We start from the raw sequence: 25,661 nt of genomic DNA, 5'->3' as shown, positions 1-25,661 counted from the left end.
CACCGGGATGACCGGCTACAATCGGTGTCTAGAGCCTATATTGCTCGAGAAGTAACGAAAAAAAGTGGGTGAAAAGGGAAGAGTACCAACTCCCTTGATTATCAACACTGAAGAAATAGTAAGTTTTTTCCCCTCGTAACAGTAGGAAACAGTAGAAACTTAATTTCTCGTGCTGACTGATTTTGTACTATCACTACTTACTACGCCAAATGAGCAGATCAATCAAGAACATAAAAAAGGACCAAGACAAAATCTTGACTTGATGTAAAACATCCAAATAAAAAAAGTAACATAACACTTCTGAAGGGAGTAACAACTTCATGAGCTGAAAAAATAAATGCATATCTGGTACTCCAGTGTAAAAGTGCGAAAACTTCAAATAGCGCAACGCGGGTAACTAAATGAACACACGCATGATGTAATAGACCCGTCTCACGTCACAGAACAACTCACATTGGGGCATTATTGTATGATATGATAACATATACCTCATCTTTGCAAACATAATTGGATATTATAGGCAATTACATCAATACAAAATAAAAGGATGCATCCACTAGCCCCTTCTGGCTATGGTTCACTAATCACACATTTTCATATATCGCATCTGGGATTCTTATGTCACTGAAATAAACAATTTTGTTTACTGATACAATTGTTAAAGTTGGAACTTTTGGTCAAATATGTTAAGTCACTGTCCCAACATGGAAACTTCAAGAGAATGTTTGTCGATAGTGTAGTCTCTATTGGCCAGGTGGACAGTCACGTGATAAGCCGGGCGGATGTGTACTGGGAAGATTGTTTACTTGTAAACAATTTGTTTTGGTTAGCCCTGAGCACCAGTGCGGGCGACCCCTACGGTAAACAACAATCTGAACCTTCGCCATTTTTTACGGAAATTGAGGTCGATGTGGACAATGCGAGGAATGAGAAAGTTGGTCTGTGCACTTAGCAATAGTTTGGCTTCCTACTGCCACTATGTTGAATGATGGAGTCTTTGGGAATTATAATTGGATATGATATTTTGTTTGAATCGTGTGGTGCCTGAATCGTGAGATTGTCAACTTTCCTATTGACGACCCCTTTTACACGGGATCCTCCACTATTGGCCGGAGATTTGAATATCACGGGGACTCGAGGTCATTACTAACCCCTGCGCATTTCCATGTTTTGATTCAGGTAATGGCTTCTCACTTTAACTTTTTATTTTTGTTTCAATTTTGTAACATCCATATCAAAGATAATTTGCTTGACCATGTAATTTAATAATATTAAATATTTCTGAAACTTTGAACCGGTTGCGAAATTTTATGACGTCTTTCCCCTCCAGCTCTCCATGGAAGTGGCGAAGCGGTATCCCCCTTTGAAAATGAACATGAAGGAGTTTGAATGGAAAGTACGGAGAACTTAAGAAAAAACAGTTTTATGTGAAAGTCGGAACTAATATTGCATTAATTCGTATGAATTTATGTTCTTACCATTATAATGTGTCAAAGGCATGTCTTGCATCTCCTATTTTGTTCAGATGAGGGAGAAATCGGTTGCTAAATGTGCGAGTAATTTTTCGTGTAGACTAGTTTTTGTGTATGTTTTGTGTGTGAGACTGTGCGCGCCACGTTTTACACATGTAACGCTTCGGAGACAAATGTAGATTCTGTAACGTTACAGCGGGGATTTTTTTCTCCCGTCGAGAATGCTACGCGGTCTAAATGCATGGAATACTCGCCGGTAAAGGGCCATCCATTTACTAATAAGCGGCGATTATCATATGAAATTTGATATAATGTTGAATGTAGAACACAGAAATGTGTTTATAAGATAGTTTCTGGAAGGGAATCGAAAGAAATTGCTCAGCTTCACCAGGAGACTTTATTGATTTTCAAAGGCTTGCACGTGGGGTATTGTGCACAGCTGCACTCAAATGGGGGTGAGCTTCGGTGAGAACAGTGCAAACTGACAACTGACTTGCCTGCAATGCAGTGTATGAGACGCACACAACTGCAGCTACTAGTATTCTAGTAGAAGTAATGTTGCTCTGACTCTAACGTTAGTTATCTCTACACCACAATGTGGGCTAGCATTGTTTGAAAGAGTAATTTATCAATGTGATACATTAGATCTAGAGTCTAAATGGTGAAAGAAAGAATCACTAGCCACTATTAACATAATCGAGTATTTTTGAGTTTCGTGTTATGACAAAGCATGACGCCTGCCTGCTTTTTAAATCAGTCTTGCGGTTGCAGTGTGATGCTGTACAATGTAGGTCAAACTGTTGGCTTGACGTTGTCAAAAGACAAAGCATTATCAAGAGAGATAGTGCTAGTATCAAATCATGTTTTGTTGTTTGTACCAAGTAGTACTGTTTTTGTATTGGATATTTTTATCTAACAAATTACTGAAACTACTGTAAAGTAGAAGTCTATACGCAGAATATTTCATGAGTCACGTGCTATATTGACTCTGATCCCGATGTGAGTTTGACGTATGCGTTGACTCTTCTCCGTTCAGTACAGGACTCCACGATCGCGAATTTAACCACTTGCAAAATTGTCAAGAATTCCCGATTCGCAAAAATTTAGACTCGCGAAATATAGGTGGTCTATGGCTTATGCAGTAGTCTAATCATAAACATAATTTTATGTGTGAAGGATGAAGTCGGATGAACCACCACGCAGCGCCAAAGGACGTAGGCATAATCAGTCAATCGCATAGAATTCAAGTTGTTACACTTTCGTCACATGTGACAACAGTGGAAGAAGTGCATGTGCACCTTTGTTATGACACTTGACAGATGGATTGGGATGATATCAGTTATTCTGAACGACTAGCCAAGAAGAAGGGACTAGTGTGATGCATGTAGTGATTCTTGGCTATGGTGCACACCAAAGATTTTGCGCAAATGCAAGAAAGAACATGGAAAATCACATTTTATTAATGTCCGTGAAAGGAAAAAAGAAATAAAATCAACTCACCTGCTGTTGAAATGAAGTCCAGAATCACATCTTTCCGACTAGTTCTCTCTCCAGTGACAGAAGCCTTGCTGAACGTCATTTCAGATGCAGTATAGATTTTTATAAATCTTTTCCAACAATACTCCCAAGTGTACTGTAAAAGTGGATATTTTTGCGACACTACATTGTACATTTCGTGCTCGCAGGGGTTAGAAGAGTTTTGCATGTTTTCAATTCCGCGGAATCAAGACATCAGCTACTGGAACACATGGTAAGCAAAAATATTCGTGTGCTTTTATTTTCGCGCAAGTTTCTGGTTACGCGAAATGCGAGAAAATTTCCACTTTTACAGTATGCAACAGTGTATTCATGTGTAGACTTGCTAGATTGCTAGTTGCTTATGAAGTAGGTTTTCTGCCATCTATTTACTGCATACAAACAACAAGAAGATGTGTTAAATGTGTCCAAAAGTTTCACAATGATAGTCTCTGCTACCACAAATACATCCATAATTATCTTTCGTGCCAAAAAGTTGATTGACATCCAATCCATGTTCTGTGGGAAGTTTGTCAGTGGCAGGCATTAATATGAATAAAGTGAAATTGCGGTGTCAGACGACAGTGCACTATGTAAGCAACCAGTGGTGCTAGAAATCTCAGCTGTGCAAAGCAAACCAGATATTTACATTTGTACAACACGGCAAGTAGATGATGTTTTGCAATTGTCCATGCAGGGAGGTTTTACAGAGATGGAGTGGCAACTCTGGGTAATTCATGCAAACACATGTTTGGGTTCAATGCGTTACAATGGGATGTCTAGCATTCCACTACGCTTTGAAGTCACGCTCGGCACCGCTCTAGTTGCAAGACGAAGTTCGGAGACGAAGAACGCATTTCACCTTTCGTTGAATTACAAGCTTTATTTCACCGCAAAATTTTAAATGAAATACTCGAATTGATTTAGAATAGTTTAGGAAAGAATTCAATATTATAAACATGTACTTCTAGTTTCTTCGTAATTCGCAAATCGAAATGAAATGAAAATTAGGCCCTCTGAAAAACCTAATATTTTTTATAATGCGCACTTTCCGCATGTTAATTTTCTATCTTTTAATAAGGGATATTTTGATCTTTCAAATAAAGTACTCCGCTAAAGCGTGTTCCAGCGTGTTTTTAAACTATTTGCTGTTAAAATTGTGAGTTTTACACTGCGTTTTGATTCGCTGCTCCAATTCAAGGTACACAAATTCATTGTTGCCATCACATTGAAAGAGAGAGTGAATTGCAGTAGGAGCAAGTATTTCTAGATGTGAGAGCGCTAGTCCCGATTATTGATGCTCTCTTTTGTCAAAGCACATGGGTAACACCTGTAGTTGAACGCATAACTTCTCGGCGGTGCCGCGCATGACTTCAAAGGAGAGCAGTAGCTGTCTCTCCTTCTCTAGCACCTCCCTGGTCCATGATACAACCATGATAGGCTACATACATAAAGGATGTGAATTTGTCAGGAGTAGTACAATGTAGATGACTTTGATTGCAATGCAGTAAACTTGCATGTACAAAATATGTACCCCTCGTCACCTTCTGAAATGGTCTGAATGAATATGTTGAAGTCACTGGATGACTCAGCTTATGGGCCATGCAATCATAATTTTGTAATTTGTCCAAACATCAGTCCCCCTTTCAGTGTATCCCAGTACTTAGTGCATGTCATGAAAATGAAATGCTATCTAAAAAAAATGTATTATATATGCATGACCATATCCAGCTGAATGCTCTGATTTCTACATGCCATTAGAATAAGAAGTGCTCACTGAATTCATACCAAATGCATCGACACCCCCCCCCCCCAAAAAAAGGCAACGGATGTAACATTCACATCGAAGAACAGTGTGCTTGTACAGTGTACATTCATTGTACAGTAGATACATTGGTATAGCTATACAGCAATGTAGGAAAACAGTGGGGGGAGGGGGAAGAGGATGATGATACTGTAAAACTTTTTAGCGTCATGAAATTTTCATGAATTGGAACCGACGGCCTTTTTGCATGGAATTTTCGTGAAGTTCCTCTGGCATTCAATGCATGTAATGTAGAGAAGAGCCTTCGCATGCATTTTAATTTCACGAATCTTGGCTCTCGCGAAATTAAAATGCACGCGAACATTCCTTGTTTTATAGTATGTAGCAAGAGCAACAGGATACATTGTACCAATGGGACTGTACCAAACCATTTGTAATTACAGAGTAGTTGTACATAATGAAACACAAAATCTGTGAGACACTTTTATATTGAAAATCTCATCACAGAGCAATGTGTATGAGTGTGATCAAATATAGCAACATGAATGATAGAGTACAGTAGAGAAGATAATATTCAACTTGTAGTTTGTACAAGTACAATGAAGAGCATTTTTGCCATTTTCATGTCCATGATTTAACATCTGTGGTGCCTAATCAGTGTTTCAAAAGGGTCATCATTTTGTCATGACTGATGCTTCCATCTCGTTTTCACATGAAAGTTTTCAATTCCTAACTTCTCAAGATGTGTCCAGAAAGATATGTTGTGAGATATTGCACCAATCCAGGTTTTGGGTCATACACATACATAGTGTACATATACAATTTGTAGGAATGTTTTTCATGCAGTGCATTTTAATTATGTGATTTATCAGTGAAAGTGTGTGGACTTCAAAATTACATGTAACTATCACTTGATGATAAAGGCTGTTTTGCTGTCATGAACAACACTAATAATGCACCCATCGAAAGTAGTGTACTTCTCAATAATCACAGCTGAGAACAACATATGCTATTTACATGTATATGCAGCATATTTTGTAGTATTTCTATGTTTAACAAAAATTAAAAATGTTGCCTCAAGTAACACAGGTGACACTTTGTAACCCAAGATAGGAAATCACTCTCTTTTCTTCTGAAAAGTTAGAATCCTTTTTTTTTTCTTTCCATCACTTTTGTTCACTATCAGGAATTCATCAATTCACAGAATAATATTTGAAGTGAAAGTATTATACAGTGTACATGTATTCCAAAATATATGGGGTATACACTGTACATTAAAATAAACTGATTTATATTGATCATAAAGATCATAGCGATTTAAAGTAGTGTTCAAACATTCAAAGATGCAGAAACGGAACAAAAAATCAATAAGATAAAATGTCAGGTGCTTGAACGTACATACGTGTACTGTACATGTATCTACAACTATATTGTGGTAAAGGTGAAATTCAGATCATCCCTCCTATTTGCTGAGAATACTAGCTACACGTATGTACATGTATGTAGTAAGAATATTGATTTGGTCCAGTTTTTCTTATTTACGCCATGGGTGTGCATGTGCATGTGCACTGCTGTACGTGAAATCGTACTGTATCGAAGTACAGTGTACCAAATGTACATCCAAGTCACTTCACAGATGTCAACTTCAGTTTGTGGGTTGTACAGTCCATGTATCAACCAACCATTTATTTCCTGCTTGAGATATGCCTGCATGTCATACTGTATCCTGTACTTGTGACTTCAGTGTGCTTAATAGGAAACAAATATCTTCCTTTGTAAATTTTAAGTCTGTGATAAAAACATTGAAAGTTAAAAAGGTCATGAGTGCCAATTTACTTCACAGCATTTTTGTACAGTACATGCAGATGTTACTCCTCTGTTTTGTTTGAGGTGAAATAAGTGTAAACCAGTCACCCTAGTAGTGGGGGAAGAGAACTTGGGCTAAATTGAATCAATCTTCATAGGGCAGACCTGCACTGGAAATTTCATTTGTGTGTGTACTGTAAAAGATGTATTTTTGCAAATGAGGAGGTCAGAGACATCCAGAGGTTGTTTCATTTCAGCAACTTTCCAACACTTACATGTAGGGGCCTACAGTACATAAAGAAGTCCCAGTGCAATGTAACACCAATACTTGATCAAACCAAGTTTGTTATTAAAGTGTGTTTGCATGTAAGCGAGCAAATCAGTATGTGCTGTTTATTTAAATGATTGTGTTTTATCAAGCCTTTGACTTACAAGTGATTTTCTACATCATTTTCGTATATTTTTGGACTTTCCTTTCGGGCAGGTATTCTGCAATAATTTGTAAATCTGCTTGCCCTTACTTGTCCGACCGGGCAGTGCAAATGTAATGCGATCTAGATCAGTTGGCAATATTGTTTCATGTTGTAAAATCTGCAGCCTAACAGTGATTTGGGAACGTCATAAAAATTATTCAACCCTCATGAAAATAGCAGCTTTCACAGTGTATAGTTTACTTCCATAGAGATCAGTGATAAAGAGCTCTGTATAATTCATCACAAGGATTCTCAAATACATGTACTGTATATTGTACTGTGTGTCAGGCCAGCCTTCACACTGCATAGTGTAACTACACTTGTACAGAAACAAAGTCTCAGTGGTACACATGTAATAGACTGATGTTATCATTATGCTTGCAAACTGTGCGGAGCTGGAAAAGTGGAACTACTTGTAATTGTTGTCATGGAAAAGTTTTGTAGGGATCGTCAGCTTCACGCTTGCTACAGAGTTTGCGTAGAGTACTACACTAAACAATTGGTTTCAATCAAACTACGTGTTTAAAACATGTAGTTTGATTGAAACCAGTACTTTCAGTGATACGATACTGCACATGTACATGGTATACAATGTACACATACAAGATACATTGTACATGTACACTTTGTAGGCCTAGACATTGTGATTCAATGCACAATGTTTACTCAGATATTTGTAGAACATTTTTTGATGTTGAATAAAAACCTACAATTTGCAGTTTGTATGGACAGTGCATGTATACTTGCATGTACAATGTAGTAAGGGTGCTTCGCATGTATCATAATTGTAGCAATGGTGTCTTCAGAGTCCCAATGGTGCCTCAATAGACAGTCCCTGATGGCAAATTAGGACAGACATTAATTATCATATGACATACGTGATGGTGGTGTGTTAAAAATAGCTCCAGGAAGTCGGATCTGCTGATTTAGCGGATCAAAGGCATGTCCTCTAGCAATGTTGCCCTGTGTATTAAGGTTGTGCATGGGGTCAGCGAGACCACTTTGTTGGTTTTGTTTTTAATCATCTGTGAAGTGATATACAATATGACCCATTACACTAGTTTCCAAGTGTACCCTTCAAATACTTGATGGGTCAAGTATGGGTGTACTCATAGTGTATACAATACCTTGTTAACAAACTACAAACATTTTGTGTAGTATCAAATACAAGAGAAATTAATACCAGAAAATATGTACAGTGTACTTTGAGATATCCTAGAAGTTACAGTATAAAGAGTGTAGATATACAATGTAGTACTTTGCATTTGGTTTTTTCTTTGTAATAGCCAGACTGAAAAATGTTTCTTTCACCCTTCTGTCATACATTGTAAAGGAATGGCCTCAGCGGCCTTCACTTTCTCGAAGTGTGGTTAAAATTTACTTTTCCATGGCCACTGGACCATGACTGATCACGCACTGGGTGCGTGATCAACTATTGACCTATCTGCCTTCCAAGGTGACCTGGTTTGGTGACGTCAATGTCTTTAAAGTAGCTTTCTGCACTTGCTCACTTCTCATCATCAGCCTGGGGCTCAACTCACTCTGGCTCCGACACATCACATTAATGAGCGTGCACTAGAGCGTTGGCTGCACTCATGCAAAACACACACACAGCACACACATGTACATTGTATTACACTTGCATTAGTCACAGTAGTTTAAGTAATGCACATTTACATTGTGTGTGCTATGCTCTCCACAAGTTCATGAACAGATGGATGTGTAGAGGCAGGGTTGTGCTCCCGGAGGATTACTTGTAGTGCTTGTGATAAATATTTCAGGGAGAGTGTCATTACAAGCGAATCTGCATACAGTCACTTTGGTTTTGTCCTCCCATGTGGATGCAAGTCATATCATGCCCTTCGAAAATAGTGTGATCATATTTCTCTGGATGATCAAATGTGTGAAATTTGTCGTCAAGTCTCTACATGTTCCTTGATCAGTTTGCTTTGTAATGCTTTTTTCCTTTGAGGATTCAGGGTAATGTTCAATGCATTTTTACACGCTACATTGTATGTGTCACAAGAAATATGATACCACACAATGTCCAGTGGTAATGCATGAATAACATAATAAAAATCGTCCTTAAAAAAGATAGTGAGAGCAAAGCAGTGTGAACTTAGGAACACTCAAGATTTTAAGTGTACTGGTAATCATCAGGGTACTGTAAAAGTGGAAATTTTCACACATTTCGCGCAACCAGAAGCTAGAGTGAAAATAAAAGCACGCAAATTATGTTTATTGCAAACCATATGTTTCTGTAGTTGATGTCCTAATTCCATGGAATTAAAAGCACACGAAACTCATCTTACCCGGCCGAGTGCGAAAAATTACTCACACGAAAATATCCACTTTTACAGTACCGGTAATCATTAGATGATTACTTTGATCGTGTACAAATTGTGCCCATACATACAGTTGTATACATGTAGGGTAGGATGCCTCAGTTTGTGTAGTAGAATTAGCACTCTGATAGTGAGCTTAAATTTACCTGATCTTTTGACACTTTGCTGCATGTACTGAATAAAGGTTATGTACCGTAGCACTACACCAGTATAAAGCAGTGGTTGTCTTCTGTGGCATGGGCAACAGAATCACAGAAAAAAGTGCATTTAATACAATAATAGTACAAGTGTTAGCATGTACAAGTACATGTATACATCTGTTGTCAACTTACTACAGTACACTTATACTTCCAGCGACGTTTTGATGCCTGGAAGTGTTGGTGGCAACAATACAAAATGAATGCTTAACAGAGTGGTTTTACAATGTAGTACTAGGATTTTAATGATAGCCAAGTGCAAAAGGAGAAAAAAACATGTCACATGCAGCTATGATTGTTGATACCTCATACTTAATAGCATCTGGTTGCATCACAATATACATTTTGTATCCTTTTACTTTATTTTTTTTAATTTTTCTTCTTATTCAAGGAGTGTAGTCCTTTCATGTACAATGTATACATTGTACATGTATGTGTGTGTAAGGTTTACCGGTGATTAACAGGTTTTAAATCGTCATGACTTTGAATTTCTCTGTGAGTACAGTAGGGGGCACCCAGATTCTGCAGTCTCATATTTCGAGAGAAAGCCCTTTACTGTATGTTGGAGTTTACGATATTTGCTGCTCTTTTACATCTGAAATGTGCGTGGTTACTGGTACTGCACACTTTGATGGTTATCCCAATCATACTCATTGGAGATGTACAATTTACATTGGTGTTTTCTGTCAAGTTGCGCCATTGGTCTTTTCTGTCAAGTTGCTCCATTGGTCTTGTCAGGATTTTGTACAGGTGATTGAACCTGATGTTTGCTTGTTCATGTGCTAGCATCATACATGTACATGTACTTTTGCAGTTATTAAAGCACGAAGCAAAAAAAAAAAAAAAAAAAGGACATTGCACGCTATTGTTGTTGGATCTATGCAAAAAACAAAAACCAACAAATATGTGAACTATTTTGTGGTGCTAGAGTATGGCTATCAAAAGGAGGCACTCGACACAAATGTGCACATTGTAAGCTGTACAATGTATGACATCACATGCAGTACATTGTCCCATGAATGTCAGTATTGTTATACTGTAAGTACAGAAGTGTACATGTGTACTGTACATTGCAGTTTGTCATAGTACAATGTACGTACAAATGTACAATGTAGTACTGAACTTCAACAGCACTATTGATTGGCAACTGTGCTAGACTGCTTTGTGCATGATGGTTGACTGACTAGCCCATTGATTTTTACTGTGCATATAGTATAGTCAGTATTACATGTTCTGTATACAGAATAGAAGGGCATTGTTGTGACCAGAATAGAATGTCTAGTAATGATTTCCAAGAACTTTCTTGCCTGTTAACAGATGTCTAGATAATATTTTAATATGGATTGGCCTTGAGGGGGATACAGCATTTATTGCACGAGCTAGAATTGTATTGCCCAAGTCGAAAACGAGGGCAATACAATTCTAGTGAGGGCAATAAGTGTTTGTATCCCCCGAAAGTAGACAGTCCATATCATTATTATTACCCATTTCAGGCATGTTGAGCAGCAATATAAATCATTACAATGTAAATATTCAAAAATTTCCACTCGACGCCAGCTCGAGCTCTACGCCACACTCTGCGCTGCATCCCTATACACAGCTCGGGTACGCGGTGCACATATAACAGCTAACTCGCACAGGCGCAGGGATCGTCCTCTATTTTTACGTGTTAACCTATGGGAATTTGCCCTCTGTCACGAAACTCGGGTATGCGGCGCGCGTAGAAACAGCAAGGCTCACACAGTAGCAGTGATCGTCGTTTATTTTTACGTGTTAACCTATGGGAATTTGCCCTTCGTCGCAAAACTACTCCGCGAGAAACTGTCATCAACAGCAAATTTTCCTCACTGGGAGCTCAAGTGCCCAGATGCTATATTCCCCTCGTTTTTAACATGCAAATCCCATAGGCGTTTGTCAAAGCGGGGAATATTAAAAAAAAAAATGCTCCTCTTCTCCCTGCTGGTGCGTAACCCCGACGAGGGGAATGCAATTTCAAAAAACCACAGCTCAGATGCCTGATACGTGTAATGATGTACAATATACACTGTTTTTGCTGCACAGGGAACATACATGTACAGTACAGATGTATGTCATTGTTTCCGTAAATGTTAGTGTGCATTTGTGTTGTTTTCTAGGAAACATTCAGACTCTACTTTCACACATTTTGGAAACTTAAAGTATTCTTACATTTCAAATTGCTCTTCCCCTGGAAATTTTCTTTTGTGCGCCTCCATTGGGCAGAGGTGTAGATGTCATCCATATTTTGCAAATGTCCTCAATTCACTGGATTTATCTGATTTTATATCATGTGCAGGCAACTACATCAGCATGTCAGAAGAGCTACATGTATCTGATGTGGCGGTGGGTCCTGCGCCTGCTAAGCGGCCTCTAGATCATGCTTCAGACATTGCCTTGGATCCAGATGAATCAGCACTGGCCTCCAAAAGGTTAGATAATATCCTATCGTGTGCTAGCACATTGATTCTCTTTCTATGTGATAAAATATTCACATTGTATCAGAGTTCGGCATCAGGGTATGAGAGGTACAGAAAACATTTCATTCATGAGTTCATGTCTAGATGTGACCTGTCAAACAAAGAACTTTGATATTGATCACCAAGTGCTGATTGTCTGATTTGGTCCCTATGAATTCTGATACTCTTCTTTTTTCTTTTTTTTTTTCTTTTAGTGATACAAATTGTAAATGAATTGTCTCATTTTATTCAAAAGAAATGAAAACAAAACAGCAACAACCAATGCAATGATCGTACTGAATCAGGCCACAAGATACAGTGGTAGTTTATGTTACTTTGAACAGAAAACAAGAAAATATTGAGGAAACCATGTTGCCTAAAACAGATAAAATTTGATAATAATGATGATAAATAACACTTATAGCACTTAATACTGATGTTTCTAAGCGCATAGTTTGTCTCAAAGAAATATCGGAAGTATCTGTTGGTGTTTCTTATAAGAATAATAGTCATTTAAAGTTAATTTGCTTGAATATATCTTCTACAGGATACTCAGCTGTTTAATCTTTTTTTTTTTCAAAAGTAAACTTCATATCTTTCCAACCATTTCACATTAATCCTCTTAAGTCTTAACTCCCGATTTGCCCTACAGTGTAGATTGGAATGCACCACAAACATGAAACTATTCATAAATTTGCAGTTGAAGGTGGTTATATTATTGAACTGCCAATTTTTAACTGCTCACCTGATCATTTCTTTGTATACTCTAAATCACCTCATATTTGAATGCATTTGATTTTTGGTTGTTGGGATATTGTACTTGCTGAGGCTGTCGGTTTTATAGTATGGTGAAAGGTCCTGTGTGTGCTGATGTAATGGCAAAGTTATTCATCACATTTTGCCTCGTAGTCTGTATGTCCAGTCATCTACATTTAATATCAGGCAGGTGACCCACTACCGAGCTCATGCAAATTTTGTTGGATTTACATGACATTGTTTTAGTTACAACAAGTTTTGCATGTTACCCAAGATTTTCTGTGATAACAGATGCAATGCAATGTGCATGTATGCATTCTTTGTACATACTCTTGTAGCAGAAACCGAGTAGTTTTTTAAATGTATAAAAAAAAAAAATCACTTGGTTCATTTATGTGATTTATCCTGCAAAAAAGTCAGCCTGAAATTTGAGAGAAATTAAAAGAAACATTCAATGTGTGCTGCTTTCACACATGTATTGTACACATACCAGTACTAGGTATCTTGAACGACTGTTTGACTCTTCATGGCAAATTACGAGGGCAATTCAGTGGTACGGTGCATGTGTAATGTTGCAGTAATGACTTTATCGTGTGACTAGCAACAGAATTTGCTAATTTGATTTTGTTTCCCTCTTGCAGGATAAAGATATCGGAAGGAAACAATGCGGATGATGTGTCCAATGTGCATGTAGCAATCAGCAATGGGGAAGTGGAATCTGCCACTGAGGAGAAATCTCCTACAAGCAATGGGAAGGACAGGAATGATGTTAAAGAAAGATGTATTCAGGAAGATGAACTGGAAGAGCCGTTGCCCAAGTATGTTATGGAGGCAGCAGCTAATTCAAATGATGAAGCCAATGGAGATGACCAGGATTTGTCTCCTGTGGCCAAACAGGATCCTCAGAGTACTTGTGAATCGGAGACCAACTCCGAGGTTAGCCCGGATGCAGCCTCAAACGTGGAGAACACTCCTAACGTGGAATCCAATTCTGAGGGCCAACAAAGCACTGACCAAAAATCACCACCTTCTCTCGTGTGCAACTCTGTGATTGAAGAGAACAAAGAGGGTGAGGAACAAAGGGACGGCCCCTCGGAAGTGAGTGTTTCATGTGCTAAGGAGGAGAATGTCCCGGCATCCACACCTCACGAAGCCAAGTCGCATAGTGATGTTGACTCAGATAGAACAGATAACTCAGGGAGTTGTAATGGAGATGGGGAAAGACGGGATGTGGAACACAAGGGTGAGCCCGAAAGCACGGATGTGGAACACAAGGGTGAGCCCGAAAGCACGCGGGAGAATCCCAAAGACCATGAGAGGCTAAAGAGTGATGTGAACGGTGCCGACAGCGAGAGTGAGGCAATGGATGTAGACGTAGAAAATGACTCAGACGTGAGGAACACAGTGCAAAAATTGGTTGTGGATGCCGGCTCTGAACCTTGCAATGCAAGTGAAACCAGTGTGCCAAAGGACAGCTCAGGAATTGACTCCAAGGAGGTAGTAGATAGTGATCAAACTGTAGAACATGTAGAAAGTATGGACACAGAAGACAGTGCAGCTGGCAGGAGAAACGATAGTGTCGACAAAGAAGGAACATCAAAAGTGTGAGTGACACACTGGTTTGTCTGGTAAAGACATAACCGGTACTCTCAAAAGCACACCAACTCTCACTTGGATGTAAATTCAGAAGTTACTGGAGTGTCTACTATAAAATTGTATGAAGGGTTTGGTGCACTTGTCAAACTTCTTTGTAAGTTTGCATTTCCATGAGTGGCACTGTGAACTGCTTCATGAAATTTAGTCAAGCGTTTGTCACATGTCCTCTTAGGTAAATTTAACAGTGCAGGAAAGAGTTTTTTGTTTTTTTTTAATAAGGTAAATTTATGAAACATGCCACATTTCACACATGAGTAGAGTCACTTCTTATCTATTTTGGAGAATACAGACACTTGAAGTTGCCTGATAACACTAGCAGAAGCATGCAAAATTACAGAAGTCTCTATTCTAGTCATTTAAAGGCAGTCATTGTGAACATTGTAAAATGTGCCTCATTCATTAACAGAAAGTTATAAGTTTGCATTTTCTATTCATTCATGAAATTATCACTTGTCCTTTTTGTTGTTGGTCATAATGAATTCAGTGTATTTTCACCAAAATGTTCTATTTACATGAATATTCTTTTACATCCAGAATAATTGGATGAACCACTGGCATTTGCATGGTTAAAATGCTAGCTCAAGCCAGTAGGTGATGTGTCCTGCAAACTTGTAATGATCCTTTATGAAAATATTGTTTATCATATTGAACTGAATGTGCAAGACAGGTTATTGAGAATATAAATGCAAGTACAATAAGTGAGCCTTTTTCTCTCTGCAGTGTAGTCAATTTTGCCTGATTCTTGCAAGTTTAATAAATCTTTATGTTTTCTGATATTCAACTAAATTCAAAATTAAATTACTCTGAAATTGTACTGAAGGGATATTACCCGCATAGTAGAGGAAGTGAGTTATTTGATAATCAATAGTTATACTATGCCTGAAGTTTTTTCTCCATGTGCTTGGTCTTTCTATATAGAACTGATACAGCGGATTCCACCAGTGAGTCCAAAGAAAATGATGCAGACAGCTTTGTTGACTGTCTTCATAAGCTGTCAGAGGAACAGCAAGAGGCACGTATCACAGTCATCAAGAAACTGCATGAAGAACTCAGAAATGAAGAAACAAAGTTACTTCTTTTGAAAAAGCTAAGACTCAATCAGCAGCAGCCTGTATCTGTGCCTACTAAGCCAGAAGGGGTGGTCTCTGCTGCTGCTGTGAGTGCTGGGGCAGCAGCGGGTGGCGTGGCGCCACCTGTCAACTCACATAGCCACCGTGCCGGACTGCCGCCCAATATGGCACACTCATCGATGTCGGGATCAAAGCCCCATGCAAGTATTCAACCTCAGTCCAACTCTGCACACCGAACCGACATGCCGCAGCTCATGCGAGGCTCGCATATACAGCGCTCGCTGCACAACTACCAGAAGGGCCACTCTGGTCCACCACCGCTCATCATGGCCCAGCAGTCCAGTCGGTCATCATCGTCCTCTGCATCATCGCAGTCGGGCCAGATGGTCCGTGCCCCTGTGGTGCGAATCTCAACGGCTGCTCCTGCCATGTCGACATCCACCCACAGTGTGTCGCGCCAGATGCAGCACCAACAGCAACACCAACAGCAGTCCAGCCGACAGTCCCAGATGGTCAACGATGGCCAGTCGGCGGCCAGCCGCCAGGCAGCAGCCAAGCTTGCGCTGCGCAAGCAGCTGGAAAAGACCCTCCTCCAGATCCCTCCACCAAAGCCACCCCCGCCTGAGCTTCACTTCCTTCCCAGTGCAGCCAACAATGAATTCATCATCTTGGTTGGTCTGGAGGAGGTGGTCAACACCATCCTGGACATGGACAAGAAGGACAAGAACCAGTCCAAGGGCTTCATCCAACCATTCAAATGTGGACAGTGCAACACGGACTTCACAACCATTTGGAAGCAGGTAAAGATGGTAATGACAAATCCTTCTTATTATCTCAACTGTCTTGTACCTTTGTTGGTTCATGCTGCATGCAGCCTGCATGTTTTCATCTGAATAGTGAGTGAAAACTTCAGTGCTTTTTTTTTTTTCCAAATTTATTTATTTATTTTTTTCAAAATCACATGAAGCAGTCAGTTTCCAAGACATTTTATTTCCCTGTCTAATGTGAAGGAGGGAAAAATAAGAGACATATCGTCACCTTTCACATGTATAGTGATGATAGCTTAGGATCAAGAACCACAAAATGGCTGTCTTTATCCACTATTGATTCAAGTTACAGTAAGATTGATTCCAGCATAATGCAATTACAGTAAAATTGTCAAATTGCAGAACTAGCATGTATAATCTAGAATTCTGTACTAATACAAACTGATTTCATATGTATTTGACTGGCTACATTGCACTCCCATTATAATGAACACAGTAACAAATACTCGTTACAAAGAAGTGAAAATTCGGGTCCCCAAATTATCATTACTAATATCTTTATATACTTTGCTGTTTGGCTATAACAAAATTTCAATACAACGGAAGAAAACTGCCAGTCCCAAGAACTTCATCATAATGAGAGTCGCCTGTATATTGTATTACAATGGCAAAGGTTGATTTAGATACCAATGTAGTCTGTCCAAGGCTGTGGCTTTGCTGAGCTACGGATCAGAATTTGAACATAGGTGCATGCTCAATTCAAACCAGTCGTGCATGTTATAGTCATTGAAATTAACTTTCCATTTCGTGTTCTGTTGTTGTGTATATTTTTGGTAGTAGAGAGATGTCATCTCTGTTGGTGGTGCTACTCTTTGCATCTAGACAACATTGCATGCTAATAAATTAGACACTAGAAATGATAGAAATAGAAGTCTGATGTCCAGATACTTCTGTGGTAAGAGAAATAATCTTCGAAAAATTTTCTTGTTAGAGAGCTTCTCATTCAGAAATCTTGATGTTCCTTTTTTATGCCTCCGGCACCACTTGTTATTAGTCATAAAACGCTCTGGGCCCTGTTTTATGAAGAGTTAAAATTGATTATATAGTTGATTTCAACTGTAAGTCTGGCAGTCTGCATGGTAAGGAAATTAAAAATCGATTTTATCTTTTGATAAAACGGGGCCCTGGTCATACAGAAGATATTTTGTGGAATATGGAATGCACAGAAAGAACCTTTGTCTGATGCGTTGCGTTTGTTTGGATTGAATAGTATAATACATGGCTGGTGTCCCAGCTAACTGTATTGTATGCAAGTTGCTACAAACTCCTTTGTCAATTTATCCATGGCAGGTAAAATTCTCTTGTTTATGTTTTGGAAAGTGTGGTCTTATATATTGCTTCATTGTCAATCTTTGTGCTCAACTTTCGCAATCCTCAGGATCCAAAGCAGGGCATCATGTGCGAGGCATGCATCGTGTCCAACCAGAAGAAGGCGCTGAAGGCAGAGCACACCAACCGCCTCAAGACGGCCTTCGTCAAAGCTCTGCAGCAGGAGCAGGAGATAGAGCAGCGCATCCAGCAGAGCCAGAGTTCCCAGCAGCCCTCTGTCAGCAGGGTTAGCAACAGTGTGCAGCGCCACCGGGTAAGTCTTGCTTGGGCCACTGTCGCCATCTACCCTAGCGTCATGTGACTCGGGACCAGACACTTGTTACTTATTGCCATACCCAAGTATAATCTTAGAGAGACATGGGCAGCGGAAATGGACAGGGAAGAGGAGACACCACTGTCAGAGTTCATGTTTATATAATCACTTTTATGTTTTGTGTATGTGTGCTTGACTCTGTTAAAATTTCCTGTGTTTTTCAATTCATTTTACAGACTTTTGTTATTGGTTTGTTTGGTGTGTTTTTTTGTTGTTGTAATGTTATATCTGGTTTACATGTCTTGTAAGACTGAAATAAAGAAATAGATAAAAAAGAATGCAAGGTGGATAGTTGTGGAATGACTCATTCAAAGTGGTTGATAGTTTGTCATTTTCAAGGACCAATAGTGTAAGTTTTCATATCTCATTGGAAACCCTTTCCACAATGATTGTCTTCATCGTATTTGTAATAAATCTACTCTTGTCATTTTAGCCGCCTACAATTGTTCATCGCAGCCATGGCAGCATGCATCATTCATCGTCGGGTCAGCCCAAGCAGCGGGTCTTGAACCCCGCACCCAGCCAGCGTGTGGTGCAACCAATCCACTATGCTTATATACCCAACCTTCCTGTGTCCGCTGTGAGTACCACTTTGATTGTGTCTGTCTCAAAGTACAGTCTGTATGTAGTTGCTGTATCTACTGAGGAGTACTTGTAGGTTCATAGATATCCAGTTTTTTTGGTATAATGTGTTGTGGGCTACTTCTGTTAAATGTTAGTCATGAATTCAAGGTTTTCACATTTTTGTTTGTTTTTCCACCAGTCATGACTTTCTAAGCCCTAAAGTAAAGCTTCACCAATATCCAGATTACTTTGTGCTTTAACTGCACATTCACCTGGCCATGACAGGATAAATACACAATTTGTTGTTGTTGTTTTTAATGTGCTGGATTTGCAGGTGTCTGTAGTCTGGTTACATTTACTTATGTTACAAAGTAAGATTATTTGACTATCCTGATCTTTCATAACTGTATTTAGAAGGTCTCTTTAGTATCTTTGCCACAGTTCCATGACATTCGCTCCTGCAACAATTACTCCCGTGAAATATCTGCACACTAAGCCAAACATAAAACCTACCCACAAACATAACGGTAACCCAAATCCTCGCATCAAAGAAGAATTGATGCCTAAAACCCTGTCACAACCCTAACCCAAAGTCTTTGGAGAAAGTAATACCGGAGCAATTATCGCAGGAGCAAAATGTCGTGTCACCATTTGCACCAAGGAAAATTGGCAGTCGCAGCGATCTTGTTCAAACAGGGTTTCTTTGTATATATTTGAAGAGTTTGATTGCAAAATAGATGAACTCCATTCTTGTTAATTTGAGATATTTACGATTGAAGCTGCTGAGAAACATTGAAAATAATAAGAAAATGTGGAGTGTCTTTATCATGACTTCAAGAATGTTCGTTGTTGGGTATTAATTGAGGTATCACTTGAAAGGTTTTATTTTACTTTACTTATCATGGAATTACAAAATGGCACTTAAACTGTTTCATGTTCAAATTCTTCATTATATCAGTTTACTGATTTTTGTCAACTTGCTGTTCTTTTGTTTGTGATTGTAACAGCCACAAATCCAGATCATCCCCAAACAACACCTGATGGCAGCCCACCGCTCCTCCGCTGACCGTCAGCGTGAATACCTTCTGGACATGATACCGTCCAAGGGGCTCGGACACCCACAGAACCCTGTCATATGGAAGCGATGAGGGGGGCATGAGGTAGTTGAGGGAACCGTAACCCACACAGACTCTCCTCTGATCCTGCCACCCACAGCTGTTAGCTCTCTCTCTCTGTCACATGCATATAAATCCCATGATTCAGTTGGTTTACTCGTAACTGAAAGCATTTACAACTAAACACACTCGCTAATATGCACAAAGAGGATTTTCTAAGTTTCCTTTTTTTTTTTTTGTCACCAGATTCAGTGAGATGACATGAAATGAGGCGTCATGGTGGAAAATCAGGAACATGGTACAAAGCTGTTGGATCGGTGGTACATCACAATGATCACATGGAAGAACTTTCTTCATCCTTTCGATAGATGATGATGATTCTCTCTATGATGCAAAAACAAAGATGCATGAATTGCATTTCCTTGGAGGATTAAACTTGACTGGATCAAATTCAATCAAAGCTGAGGCTGTGGTATTTCTATCTGACTTCTCCTCTGTGAGCTGTGTGTATTTCAGATTAAAGAAACAAAACAAAAACAAAATAAAGAAAATTGCAAAAATCCTGTCATACCAGGGTTGTTGTATCTCTGTACATGTTCAAAATGGTAACTAGTTCTGCTAATATTCCCTCAGGATTGTCTCTTTTGGGACATTGACGCCCTTAAATTATCTCCCATGATGCAATGCAGTGTGCAAAATTCATGCAGGTGAATGTATCGTGCATGTGTAGTAGTGTGGGAAAATGTTCTTTGAAGGAGAAAAACTAGTGTTCCCAGCCAGTAGAATCAATATCTTGCAGCAGTGATAAGAGCCCATTGTATACTGCAGAAAGGCACATAACCATATATTGTGTAGTGCTTAATTAAGTAAGACAGCATGATGGGTTGAAGAGAAACGTTTTCCATTTATTCCAGTCATCCAAAAGCATCCCAGAGTTTCCCTAACGCTAGATTTATTTCCGAATTGATGATGGCAAAGTTTATGCGGCATAAAAATTGTGCAGTGAAGTTATTGATGCACACCATGCTGGCTCGTACTGAGTGGCTCGATATCCACTTATGATGATGTTGTGCAACATATAGTGTGGCTAGGCAAGCATGTCTTGTGATTTCCTGCCAGTCTTTAGGTTTCCTTTCATGCACAGCTTCAAGAAAACAGTGCCACCATGACTCTGTATTGTTGCTGTAATTGATGTCTTTTGGTCATTCGCATCAGGCCATTTGACCGTCGATGGAGGCAGAATTTGAAACTGGAAGACATCTTGAATTGTGGTACAGCAAGAAATGTATTGCTGCATGTGATTACATCCCCATGAATTTTGATGTGTTCTCCGATCTCACTGTGATGTGTAGAACTAAAAGGTTTTTGTGTGTAAGTGAATGGGACTCTTTGCCATGTTACTGGCAATAGCGGGTTTGGTAAACTGCCCTCAAGAGTACCATGGTATTCATTAGTTTGATTTTGTTTATTTCTTCAATGGCCAAACACATCACTTGTAAGATATGACTGGTGAAAGGTTAGTTCCTTAATTTAGGCCCATCATATGTAAACTCCTTGATCAAAAGAATGTCTTCAGAGCCTGAATTATACCAGCCTACAGCAATGAACATTCAATCGTCATTTATGACGTGTAGATGCTGATCAGGTATTTGCAATGGTAACTGTTCGCGCGGGGTACTGATAGTTTGTCGGTACTGACAGTTTGTCAGTGCCCTTTCGTCCTTACTGGAATAAAAATATTGGTTCTATTTGAGGCATGAGCGTGAGAATACCTTGGGTTATAAATAACATGGAAGATGATACTCTAGTTGTGATATGACAGTTTTTTCTGGCTGAAAACAGCGTCATAAGTGTGTTGGTTTTGATCTTGGTTTTGTGATGGAGTTTGATTGGATTGAAAGTCCCCCTCCCCCAAGAAGAAAAAAAAAAGGAAGAAAGAGAGAGAGATGAAGGAAAGAAGGAAGAAAGAATAGACAATGTCTCATAGCTATCCAGAAAGTAGCATTGTGCATTAGTAAATTGTAATTGGTTATTAATTGCAATCAGTTACTTTATTTATACTGTATGCTTTTTGGGCAGTCTTTCTATTACTGATAAGCAAGGATGAGTTGAATTTGTAATAGCCATGATCACCCTTCAAGCAATTTAGACACTTAAATGCAAGTGTGGTGACACTGTAGCTTATGTGCATGAAAGCCATATTATACTAGACCTAACATCTCCCCTTCCCTTGGTCATTCACCTGAAGTTTATTCACAGATTCAATTATTTTTGGATGGAAAAAAGAAAAACCACGAAAGGGCAAGATACAGTAATGATTATTATATTCCACTGGTAATGATGTGTGTCAATCCCAACTGTCTGCTCGAAATGAATGTGATAGAAAGTGTATGCTTTTAGGCATGTATGCAGCCTGGATGATGACATCTCGCTGTGTGTGATTAATCATAATGTTTCTACCAGCAACTCTATACCTTGAGATGGCAAAGGAAGTCCAAGGTATTGGTTTGTAAGAGGGTTAGGCCGAGTTCCACAAGGACAAACATGAACGTCATTGTGGATGAACCTCGGGGGCACCATGAATCTATCTGATGGGATGCTTTGGGGCATCATTTGCAGCAGCCTGGCACGTACCAACTGGGCCTCCAGTGGGAGGATTCAGTGTAAAGTCAGGATTTGGAAAACAGAGAGCACAAGACACAGGCTCACATGGCACTTCTGCATTTTGTTTGTAGAACTTTATTCACTGCTTTCTGTACATCACTTCCCTTCTAATTGCTTTGCCTTACAGCAATTATTCTAGGTTGATCCTCTGTTGCAGTGGAATAAAACTTTCAGTAGAACCCTCATCCTGTCATTTGGTTTGATCAATTTTTTTTTTTTTTTTTTTGTCCTCGCCATTTGTATAAAATAGGAATCCTTCCTTGTCCAGTTTACTGTGTACTCATTGTGAAACAGGGGGTCAGTGGTGTGACCATCAGAGCTGTGTAGCACTCCAAAAGTGAATCATGACAAGTAGTACTATTTGTAGACTAGTGTAGTTGTAGTCCTTGAACTGCTGAGTGGAAATATATTATGGCATAAATGTGTGGATGACATAGTACAGCGCCTGATTGAGTGTGGCACTGTGCTCGAGTGCAGTATCTGCACACAAGTGGTATTCTCTTTACCCTCTCAAACTTTGACTATGTTTTCCTCCTTTAACCCGTTGAGGACGGGCTGATTTGGCTACAACACACATTATCCCATAGACACCTGCCCGAGTATTCTCGGGACTCGTCCTCAACGGGTTAATAATCTGCGTTGAGAGGGGATGAATGTAGCTCTCGTGAAGAGAGCGATGGAGGAGGAATTCCAGCGAAATATGTCACAATGATCTTGAGACTTATGAGCGACAAAGATTGGATGAATTGTTACCTATGTAGTCGGAACCCATATTCCCCAGGGCCTGACCATGATGAATTGCATGATTAAACATTTCTGATTAAGTAACTAGGCGAGTGGAATGTAAAGTAGCAAACCAAATGAGAAAGTATATTCTGCCTGTTCAGTTTGCTTTATGGACGAAGTTCTAGACCCATTGCATAGGTAATAATGATTGCAATGCAAAACTGTGCATAAAGATATATATTTTTTAATGTCTCCATCCGTGAATACTGATTGCTTGTGATACAAGAAGAGTAAGAATTGAGAGAACGTCACTTTGAAATGTGCAGCAAACGTTTGGAAGGAGAGAATTTCTGTGACGGGATGACACATTTATTGCTTGGTGATGTCCAGGTGGAATTCCTGTGCTTGTTCATGGGAGTTGCCTTGTAATGTGACTTTTACAGGACCATTGAATTTTTTTTTTCTCCTTACATGTGGTGGTATCTAAAATGTAGGCACGATTTTCACTATATTTATCATACAAAAGGATGTGTACATGAAAAAACATAATGCGCATGCATTTGCACCATTTTCATGATAATTGCTCTTATGTGTGCATAGTACTGAAAATTTGTGAGATAAATCTTTGGAGGTGGTATTTGCCTGAATGTATGTGGGTTTGTGTTTTTTTTATCCTACTTTTTTTTTGTTATGTGTTTTTTTATGTAACAGCTCGGAGTTCTTAAAGGGACATTCAGAACATAAAAACTGAACCACTGCATGCAGATGTTCATGAGCACAGCAGCGAAAGCTGATTGGATGCAGGCTTAGTCATGCAGCATTTTATGTTGAATTCTTTGAATACCTTCTCCATGCTTTTTTTTTTTTTTTTGTGGGGGGGGGGGTGGAATAGATAAATAAAACAAAAGACTCCTGCATTATTGTGGCAAGAGATGGTAATTTTGAGGAGTATGCAACGGCAGCAGTGGCACTGTGTGTCGCTCTAATAGTCACAGATGTGAAGGGGTCAAGGGGCTTTGGTGTATACTCGAGTGCCCTTTGTATGCTGTGGACTATTTTGTACACACTACCAGTGCATCTGCAGAGAGCAGCACGGCATCAGAAGGGTTGACAATAATTAATCTTTGAGAAGTGGACTTCTGTGTGCATGTGGTCAAAAATTTGTGGTAAAGAAAAGAAAAAGTAATTGTTCATCCCAACTCTCGGGTTTGGGGGTTTTCTGTAAGCATGCTTTTCTCCATACAACCATGAGCCATAAAATGGGACTGAGCCAACACGTTTTAATGATTTTCTTTTTTTCTCCATCTTTCCTCGGGTGTAATGAGGATCCCCTGTGCGCTGTACATCGCTTTATTTTCCAGCACTGATATCATTTTGTTAGGAATATGACTGTACGCCAAGGGGTGCTTATGGTGCGGTTTCATGCTGTAACTTTTTGCTAGTTCTGTGAATCTGTGCTGACCGCTGAGAAGTGATGCGGTCATATTGGACGTATTCTTGCATGGATTCTCTGTGAGCGGATGAATAGGTGATTGCGAATTGTGTGTGTGTTTGTGGGTGTGGGTGTGTGGTCATGTGTGAAGTGTGTGAATATCGAGGCGTACACCCACGGATTAGACCTTGGGTGATTAGATAATAAAGCGTAGGAGTCGCCTAGGATCTGTTCTGCCACATTGGTTTCAGTGTGTTTGCAAGATTGTCTAGTTTTGCTACATGTATACTTAAGTTTCTAATGCCGGAATTAAGTGGCGTTTCAAAGTTTTGTTCTTCATTAAAATGATTGTTCATAAGGTGTATTTTTTTTTTCTTTTCTTTTTTAATGTAATTATCTCTGCTGGTATATGGCTAGGATTTGTAAATGATCCACTTAACCCCCTAGTGGTTTGTTGATTTGTGTCTTGTATATGGGGACAATGTATTTGCCCACTAGGTGGTAGTATAATCAGTGAGAAATTTATATTATTGGTGGATATATTGAATGAAGGCAAAGCTACTTGGCTGCCACATGGACATATGATTGAAACTGACACTCTGCGATCGCACCAAGACTGGTTGGTTGAACAGATATGATTGTTTGTAGAATTGTAGTGATATTGATGATTATGCTTAAATTATTTTTTCGTTGGGAAACAAAGAAGGAAACTGGTTCTCTTGCAAAGAGGAATAAAGTAAGATTTTGTTCTGTGTATTATTATTATTTTCATGATTCTTCTTTTTTGTGTAGAGCAAGATTTGGATGCCACTCACATGTTTCGGAAAAGAATGAATAAAAGAGAAAGGAAGTGAAATGTGTTTATTCAGTCCTTCTTGTGTGTTGAACAGTGATATGGAGGGTTTCAGTGATAGTGTTGTGTGCACAGAGAGACATGAACAGACAAACAGAGGTCACATTCAGTCTGAAATAAAGGGAACTGTACCACCGTGTCCTGTGACACAGTGTGCCAAGTTGTGTCATGGTGGCATGCTGCAGAATTGGTTCAGGGAGATTCAGCCTCCTCATCTGATACTTTAAGCACTTTTTTAGGAGGCCTTTTTAGTTTGTTTGTTTGTTTTTTTTAAGCTAATGGAACAGTGGTACAAATGATGCACAAGTT

At 39.2% G+C, this 25,661-nt stretch overlaps 1 protein-coding gene across 2 annotated transcripts; it reads left to right on the top strand.

Annotated features, from left to right (window-relative positions):
* The first annotated feature begins 895 nt into the window (after positions 1–895).
* On the top strand, positions 896–25,355 carry LOC140230982 (uncharacterized). 2 transcript variants are annotated; one of them, XM_072311128.1, is made up of 7 exons: positions 896–1,179; positions 11,888–12,020; positions 13,445–14,407; positions 15,378–16,329; positions 17,735–17,938; positions 18,432–18,578; positions 19,570–25,355. In XM_072311128.1, the coding sequence occupies exons 2-7, from the start codon at positions 11,902–11,904 to the stop codon at positions 19,708–19,710; spliced, it is 2,526 nt and encodes an 841-aa protein (XP_072167229.1). In that variant the 5' UTR covers positions 896–1,179; positions 11,888–11,901; the 3' UTR covers positions 19,711–25,355. The 2 variants fall into 2 exon arrangements, with proteins under 2 accessions (XP_072167229.1, XP_072167228.1); XM_072311127.1 differs by having other exon boundaries at positions 15,378–16,338.
* The last annotated feature ends 306 nt before the right edge of the window (positions 25,356–25,661 follow it).

Source organism: Diadema setosum, chromosome 7 (genome assembly GCF_964275005.1).
Source record: "Diadema setosum chromosome 7, eeDiaSeto1, whole genome shotgun sequence".
Taxonomy (NCBI): Eukaryota; Metazoa; Echinodermata; class Echinoidea; order Diadematoida; family Diadematidae; genus Diadema; species Diadema setosum.
The sequence above is the reverse complement of the archived record's forward strand: the minus strand, read 5'-3'. Positions and strand labels throughout refer to the sequence as shown.

Excerpts from the sequence above, each read along its gene's own strand:
- LOC140230982 (XM_072311127.1), top strand. The coding sequence starts at position 11,902 with ATGTCAGAAGAGCTACATGTATCTGATGTGGCGGTGGGTCCTGCGCCT. Across the intron at positions 16,339-17,734 it reads TTTGGAAGCAGGTAAAGATG|GATCCAAAGCAGGGCATCAT; the intron begins GTAATGACAAAT and ends CGCAATCCTCAG. Across the intron at positions 17,939-18,431 it reads ACAGTGTGCAGCGCCACCGG|CCGCCTACAATTGTTCATCG; the intron begins GTAAGTCTTGCT and ends TTGTCATTTTAG.